Below are 8,475 nucleotides of genomic sequence, written 5' to 3'. Positions count from 1 at the left end.
CCTTCTCCCTCACACTTCACAGTGTAACGGAACTTCACGTCCGAGTGCTCAACATAAAATGGCCTATGGTTCCAAATGGCATAGTCAGACAACCAAAACTTGAACATAGGCAAACTCAGAAACTTCACTCCTTTCTTCAAATGAGCATTCTCGTCCTCGTTCTCCTCCCTTGGTTCGCCTGGATCCGGGCATGGTGTTGGCTCAATCGCCGTCATTCTCATTCCACCATCAACAACAACTTTAAGGGCAAGGCTGAGATCTTGAAACAAGTGAGTTCTTTTTTCTAATCCCGTCAGCTCAAAGTGGATTTGGTTTTCCTCCTTTGTGAATCCATCCTCGTCCAACTGTTCAACTGGACCCTCATCATCCGAGTCATAGGCATATTGACGCCTAAAAGGCAACTCACGATCCATGTCCTTTTGCGCTATGTACGCATCCAAGTCACCAACATCATTACCATGAAACCCTTCCTCTTGCTCTTCGTTGTCATCATGAGCATCTTCATCCTCTTGAATTACTTCGTCACTAGCAATCACCTCAACTTCATTTGCTTGGCTAGTTGGTGGTTGGCTAGAAGCATTGGGGGCATACAACTCAACCTCATTTGCTTCACTAGATGGTACACGGGGACGTGGTTGGCGATAAGCATTGGGGGCATCAACCACAACCCTATGCTCAACAAGTGGCACCATTGTCCTCTCGCTCATGTCATCCATTGGGGAAGAGATATGCCGGTTCAAATCAAGTGTAAACCGATGAGATTCAACCTTGGTAGCAAACAATTCAAGTGACTTGTCTTCCGATTGGAAAACTTTTTCCTTGTATACATCCCCATGAAAATTCGAGGTGATAGGCATACTTTTCAAGCGAGATTTGGCTCCAACTCCAACATCATACCTTCCTATTACCTTAACATCAACATTGGTGTCCATCCACTTTAAGACTTGTCTCACTTTTGCAACAACATCCTCATAGCTAGGGCTTGTATCAAAAACCAATGGTTCCTCACCCGTGTCGGTATTGTTACTCAAGAATGACTCCTTGTCCATGTAATGAACATTAACAAGTCTCTCCATCTAAAAACAACATGAATGCATTTAAGGCATCAATGAGAATTGGTGTTTATCCAAAAACATCTCATTATATCCAAATCATATCAACGCTAAATTATTGGTGATGTGCACAAAAGTTTCACTAATTAACACACACTAAGCAGAGTTAACCCTAAACACTAACTAACCCTAACCCCCAATCTTTCTACTCAAGAAGCAAATATTCCTACTACACACCATGCATATCACTATATTATCAAAGTTAACCAAGCCATTCACACTAACATAAGGGAGAAAACATGAACTAGGGTTCCACCAACATGTAAAAAATGCAACCAAAATAATAAGATTTAACCAAAAAAATTGGGTGATTTGGGGGATATTACCACAAGCAACAAAGTGATGAGAAGATCCACCTAAGGAAAGCACATTTTGGAGAGGATTTGAGAGAGGGGGGGGGGCTTGAGGGGTGAGAGAGAGTGGGGGAGGGCAGCAACTCTTCTTCAAGCTCGGGCTGGATTGGGGAAAGTGTGTGGGATGGGACCCACACACTCTCCCGTGGGGTTATCCACTTACCAGGGCCAGACGCCAGGGTTCCTGGCGTCTAGCCCCTTTGCCACGTCAGCAGGTCAACGGGCTGGTGTGTCGTGTGGGCCAGGGTCCTTGGCGTCTGCTTTGCAACCGAGACGCCAGGGATGTTGGCATCACCTAAAAAGATCAGAATCAAAAAATAATTTAGAACAAGATCAATACGGGATTTTGTTAGCCACATAGGTCAGAACAGTAATTTTGTCCGCCGCTGGCTGCGCCGACGACGCAGGGGCACGTCCGAGTGTCGCGGGCAGGCAGGCAGGGACTGAGCCCACCCACGCTAGCTGGCTCCATGTACTTACGTACACATTTATCAAAAAAAAAGAGTACGTACGTACACGGTACACATGGTACGTACTATCTTGGACTTCTTCTCCCGGGAATCCGCCAGTGGTGCTGGCAGCCACCATACTACCATCAGCTTTCTTTTCTCTCCTTGTCTATTTGACCTTGTAATCACTGGCGGAGCTTCGTGAGGGCAAAAGCGTGTCATGGCCCGCCCAGCCCCTGGGGTAAAAATGCATGTAGTAATACAGATATACAGTAGCCCAGCCCACCACTGTCTGCTTGCATGTAGCCTCGCCTCTTCACGATTCTTTTCTTGGCATCCAGCCTCGAGCAGAGCAGCAGACCAGAGCTAGGACACAACCACGCGTACAGCAGCAGGGAGGGCCAGAGATGTAGAGCGGAGCTGCAGAGGTCGAGTCGCCGGACGGTACAACAAGTAGCAGCACCGGGCGGTGCGGAGGTACGAGAGCGACCCATGCAGCGGCGGCTTGACCAAGCCCCAGGACTCCAGGAAGCTAGCAGCGGCCGCGGCCAGCCGGGCGAGTAGCAACCTAGACGACGAGCACTGCTGCACAGGCACATGCACTCTGAAATTCAATCAATTGATAATACACATCTTAATTTGGTACTCAATCCGTATTAAAATATAAAACATTATATGACATTGTCAATGTCAAAACGTCTTATATTTTGATACTACTAGATAATTGTCATTGGGCAAGGCTAATCAACGCAGAATCAATTTGGTTTTCGAGAGAAAAAGAGATGATACAATTACATATGAAGTTGAGAAAGATTTCTCAGCAGCAACACTTCATCCATTGCTTGAGTTGAAATATTTCGTATTTCCTTTTAGTTTGGCCCGCTCAGATTTTCCTTCGTAGCTCCGCCACTGCTTGTAATCACTCAACTCTACCAAGTAGGAGTGTTGTGCTATACCAGCTAGTGCTACGTTTTTACTCGCTCCGTTCGAAATTACTTGTCGTAGAAATGGATGTATCTAGACATTTTTTAGTTCTAGATACATTTATTTCTGCGACAAGTAATTCGTAACGGAGGGAGTACTAGTGGTGCTGTTTTTTTCCGGTGCGGCAGGTCAACCGAGCAAGCCAGGCAACACTTCACTTTGTGCCTGCAATTTGCAAAAATGCGACGTCACTGGGTAGCAGCAAGATTCCCAAACTCTTTGGAAATCGGAGCCAGCGGGGTCGCCAATGGGCAGCAACAGATCAAGATCGGTCGTGATAGAAGTAGAAGTGCGGGTGAAGGAAAGGAGAGGCCGGCCGGCCGGCGGCCCGGCGTATGTCGAGTGTAGGTGGAGCAAAGCATGGGATGGCCGAGCTGCCTGCCAGTATCCTCTGCCCCCTAGTAGACGGTCGCGTGCACGACGACACGACCCGCACCCACCCATGCCGGCGCATGCATGCATGCACGCTGCATGGGAACGCGCCGTGCGTGCAGTGCAGCTCGCCCTCACCCGCCCACGCCCCCTGGTCTCCGTAGTCCGTATCCTCCTCTAGGGATGCGTTTGGATAGAAGGAGATGCTGGGGTGGCTATGGGCATCCCTATCCAGCAGGATAAGGATAACCATATTTTCTGTTTGGTTGATGGATGAGATTAGCCCATGTTTTGTTTGGTTTGAAGGTTAATTTTGGTTGGGGATAGCCATTTTTCTGTTTGGTTGGTGGGTGAGGTTAGCCATTTTTCAATATGAGGCAATCAAATATGATATGTACAACAGCAAGTATAAGAACATTTTTAGAATCTTGAGCACCATACCAAAACAAACTCCAGCAAGTTATAATGAACGAAAAAATAAATTTCAACAAGTTAGAATGCATGAAAGAACAAATTTCAGCAAATTATAATGCATGAAAGAACAAATTTCAGCAAGTAATAATGCATGAAAAAAGCATTTCAACAAGTAATAGAATATATAGCTCGACATTCCATAGAATACTTGATCAAATATATAGTTATACAACCCATGCATAGTTCAATGTTTTGGTTGTAATCAAAAGAACAAGTCCATACAAGCCATTAGCTCCATTGTTTTGGTTGTCATCAAAAGTACAAGTCAAACTACCCATATAAACTCATCATGCGTCGGCTTCAGGGAAGGTACTCTTCACATACCTAGAGACCCAAACCTTTCTCTGGACATCTCCCAAGACCTTGAATGCTGTTGCAACACGAGGATTGTCAACCAAATAGGCATAGTAATGTGCAAGGGAATCCAAATCAAAACCAGGGAGTTCTTTCATCTCATCCCAAAGACCATCAATGGCGGGGTTGGCGCTGCTAATAAGTTTCTCTATGGCAACAGCAAGCCTTTCACTTGAAGCCATTATGGTTGCATGCATCCTGTCTTCTGCAGAAGGATTGGTTTTGGCTTTCTTCAACTTGGGAGCAGCTGACTCGCCACAAGTGGGTGATTGGGAAACCTCTTCATGAGGGGCAGCAGCTTTGTTGGCTTTCGGTTCTTCAAGATCAATCACATCTGTACCTAAAGGGTCACTTGAGCCTTTTGCATATTGCCCTGTAGCCATGCTAGCTCCAACGATAACCAGCATCTCTTCATAATGTTTAATAGGCTTGTTAAGGAAGGGTTCATCTTCTTTGTGGTCCTTTATAAACAAAGGTAATCATTTTAGCAAGGAATGGGAATACAAATAAATTATAGCAAGTTATAATGCATGAAAGAATAAATTCCAGCAAGCTATAATGCATGAAAGAATAAATTCCAGCAAGATATAATGCATGAAAAAGCTCATTTCAGTAAGGATTTGGATATAAAAGTACTTATCCCATCAAGGAAATGGAGTATAAAGAAGTGCAAGCAAGTGATAATGCATGAAAAAGCTCATCAGCAAGGATTTTGATATAAAATTACTTATTCCAGCAGTGAATGGAGTCATTCCAGCAAAGAAATAGCTCATTTCAGCAAGGATTTGCATATATATATATATATATAACCAAATTCATCAAGTACTAAAAGGGCGGTGAAATAGATACCTTAATGTGGTTTGTGTAATGCTCATGATCAAGAACAATCATAAAGTTCTCTTCATCCCAAAGTGCACCACTCAATGATTTGAGGTGCACTATCTGTTTATACTTCCTCTTCCATGTCCTTGTATGATTTGTGATGTGGGTTCCAATTAAGTCAGTGCGGTTAAAATGTTCATTCATAGCCATGGCACAAGCATTCCAATGTACATTCTTGAAGGCGGTACCGGTTCTATGGCCACCGGTCACCACAGCACATAGGTTCGCTAGCATGTATGATGACATGGTAGGTGTCCATGAAATTTGCCTAGCAGCCATATCCTGAAATTGCAACAAATATTTAGACACAATGAATAAATTTCAGCAAGTATTTAGAGATAATGAACCAATTCAGCAAGCCTTTGGAGATAGAGAACCAATTCAACAAGTATTTGAAGATAAAAAACCAATTCAAGAAGTATTTAGAGATAATAAACCAATTCAGCAAGCATTTGGAGATAAAGAACCAATTCCACAAGTATTTGGAGACGAATAACCAATTCAGCAAATATTACAACGGATAAAATGACATTACAAAGTAATTCCAGCAAAAACAATAGTTCCAACAAGAAAGTACAATAGATTGTCGCAGCAAACTAAATGACATGGTAGCTACTACACGTTTTGATGTTGCATATAGTTTTGTCGGTCTTCCCACATTTGATCAGCAAGGCCTTGCCTAAAGTTAACCATGTATGCATGTTCTTCTGCTTGTCCAGTTGATGTTGAAGCATGAGTGATATTTGGCACCCATTCATCCTCAGGTATGATATATTCATCAATCCCATCATTTAGAACCCAATTTTGAATGATGCAGCAAGCCACAACAATATCTACTTGAGTAGGATAAAGAAAGAATGGAGTGGCATCATCAAGAATTTTGAATCTTCTCTTCAATGACCCAAATGCACGTTCTACGGTTGTGCGAAGAGAAGAATGCCTAAGGTTGAACAGCTCCTTCTCATTTTGCACAGGATTGTTTCCCCACTCATTCAAATGGTACCTCACACCACGAAAAGGTGGCAAGAACCCTGGTTTGACTCCATATCCAGCATCAACTAGATAAAATTTTCCTAAGTATGACAAACATTTGGGTTACTTACATATATACCAAAATCTCATTGACAACATGTATCTACACAGTTAATCTATTACCTTGTGGGACACGTAGACCGTTTTCACGTATTAAAGCATCACGTAAAACTGTAGCATCATGTGCTGTCCCTTCCCAACCAGCCAACACATATGTGAATCGAAGATCAAAATCAACAGCCGCCATCACATTTTGAGTAGTATGTTTCTTTCTACCACGAAAGGCAGGCTCCATATCAGGAGTAACAGAGGCACGTACATGTGTGCCATCAATAGCTCCAATACAATCCTATTTGATGGAAATAACACCCAAAAAAATTAGGATCTAAACAGATTTGTTTCTACAATGACAAAATGTAGTTGTCACTCAATCTCATACCTTAAAGTATGGATCCCACCGGTAGTTTCCTTCTACTTTGGTTTGAGTCTCCAATGAAGGCTTCCTAATAAGGTCATCTCGAAGCTCACCAATTGCATGGAGTACTCTATGGAAATACCGGCTAACAACTTCCCCGGATCTACCGAAATTCCCTCCAATTACCCTATTCCTGACATTATGACCAATGGTGTGCAAAAACATTGCTACTTGTTGCTCAATAGACATATGGACTGTGTCTTTTAGCAAATTGCGATCTCTAAAGAGTTGACAAAACCGAAAGAATGGTGCCCTCCGAAGCCTGAGCATGTTCACACTAGTTGTATCATTTTTCCATACTTTGTTATCAAAGTACTCTCTTCTCATCCTATCTCTCTCATCGATTGGGGCATATGTAATTGCTTCTCTCCTTTTTCTTTTTCTAGATTGAACAACCAAAGCTATCATATTGATAAACCATTGTGCCACTGCCGCACAAATTAACATCTTTGTCTTTTTGTCCATCTACAATATAATAGTACAAATGATATAACTTCAGCAGGAACAAGTCAACATGTACATCCTCTGTCAAGCAGTACATAGGAGGAGCAGTTAACAAGTTACCTTAGATTTTGGAGAGAAAATCAACGATAGGAAGATGTAGTAGTCCCTGACTTCCCTGTCGCCTTTGACCTGCCTTTGACCTGAGCTACTGCAGCACAAAGAAACAACAAAAAAAGATTAGCATGTTGGATAGAAAATCAATGGAGAAAGCACACATCAGTACATCTGGCCGCCGCAGTACACAAAGCAAGTTTGGCTGCAGAGCTAGCAAGATCCACGCAGCAAGCAGGGCCAAGCAGCTAGCAGGCCGGCGTACCGCGCACAACATCTGCTCTCACGCGGCGCACAGCATGCGCACTTGCCGGACAGATGCAGGGCCGGCGCAGCACCCGCGCACGGGGCGCACAGCAGGCGCGCCGGCCGGAGAGAAGCAGGGACGGCGCCGCTATCCTCAGGCCTCCGGCGGCCGCGCGCGGCACTCACCTGGCTGGCCGCCGCCACCATGACCTCTGATGGCAGATGAGGAGCGGAGGAAAAGAAGGAGAGAGCCACGACGCTGCGCACTCACCGCCGTCGTCGGGCTTCGATCTGCTGGCGCCGCTACGCACTCACCGCCGTCGTCGGGCTTCGATCTGCCGCCGCCACTGGACAGGAGAGAAGTGAAATGGAAAGGGGAAAAGAGATAAGGTTGCCCTTTTGTGGGAGGCGAATGAAACGAGACGGCGCTGAAAAACGTTTCACGGGCTCCCTTCGCGCCCCCCGCGCGCGCGGGATGCCCACATCCGCGAGATTTTCGCGGACCCGCGGAGCCGAGTTTTGGACGAATATTCGAAGCATCTAGCCATCCCTATCCCAACTCGCCCGTGAAACAAACGACTGCTATCCACTTAAAAAACTGCTATCCCTGTCCCATGGAGGGATAGCCCAGCATCCAAACGCATCCTAGACCCCGAGACAGGGACGACACTGCCGGTGCATGGATCTCGGTGATCGATCGTATGGGTGAGACTGGGAGCCAGGCCAACCATGTGTGCAGCCGGTTCGGCCGGCCGTGCCGCTCCCCTGTCGCCGTCGGCACCCACTCGCTGTCGGCCGCGAGCGACGTCGGTTAATGGGATCTTTTGCCTTTTCCTTTCTCTCGTCGTCGCCGTATGTGATGATTGCTCTGGCGATCGACGCGACCGGGACGGATTAGTACGCGCGCCCGCGGTGAGCGTGAAGCTAGCGTGATGCATGTTGATACGGATCCGACATCGAGCACTACGTACGCGCGCGATCCATCGACCTACTGCGCGCTGGCTAGCTAGCTGCTGCTTTACAGTTTAGCCGTGTCGCCGTCGCGCTCGAAAGTTGGGGCGCGCGTGTTGTTCACCGCGTAGTCGTGGTGGTCTGGGTGGAGGTGCCCATCGAGTGTACGTGTTGACACTGGAACAGAGCAGAACGGCCCCTACATACCTTAGCCTCTCTCGTCAACAAATTATATA

At 45.8% G+C, this 8,475-nt stretch overlaps 1 protein-coding gene across 1 annotated transcript; it reads right to left on the bottom strand.

Moving 5' to 3' along the window:
• Window positions 1-3,857: 3,857 nt before the first annotated feature.
• On the bottom strand, window positions 3,858-7,617 carry LOC123116955 (uncharacterized). The gene is made up of 4 exons (XM_044537819.1): window positions 7,604-7,617; window positions 7,052-7,139; window positions 4,948-5,262; window positions 3,858-4,559 (listed from the first exon to the last, which is right to left on the bottom strand). Exons 3-4 carry the CDS (start codon window positions 5,257-5,259, stop codon window positions 4,032-4,034), a joined length of 840 nt encoding a protein of 279 aa, XP_044393754.1. The 5' UTR covers window positions 5,260-5,262; window positions 7,052-7,139; window positions 7,604-7,617; the 3' UTR covers window positions 3,858-4,031.
• Between the last annotated feature and the right edge of the window lie 858 nt (window positions 7,618-8,475).

This window comes from Triticum aestivum, chromosome 5B (genome assembly GCF_018294505.1).
Source record: "Triticum aestivum cultivar Chinese Spring chromosome 5B, IWGSC CS RefSeq v2.1, whole genome shotgun sequence".
NCBI classification, from domain to species: domain Eukaryota; kingdom Viridiplantae; phylum Streptophyta; class Magnoliopsida; order Poales; family Poaceae; genus Triticum; species Triticum aestivum.
This window is presented reverse-complemented; position numbering and strand designations above follow the sequence as displayed.

What these genes read in the sequence shown, in the direction of transcription:
- LOC123116955 (XM_044537819.1), bottom strand. Translation starts at nt 5,259, where the DNA reads ATGGCTGCTAGGCAAATTTCATGGACACCTACCATGTCATCATACATG. An exon ending in ATTACACAAACCACATTAAG is followed by an intron (nt 4,560 to 4,947) that starts GTATCTATTTCA and finishes TTGTTTATAAAG; the next exon opens with GACCACAAAGAAGATGAACC.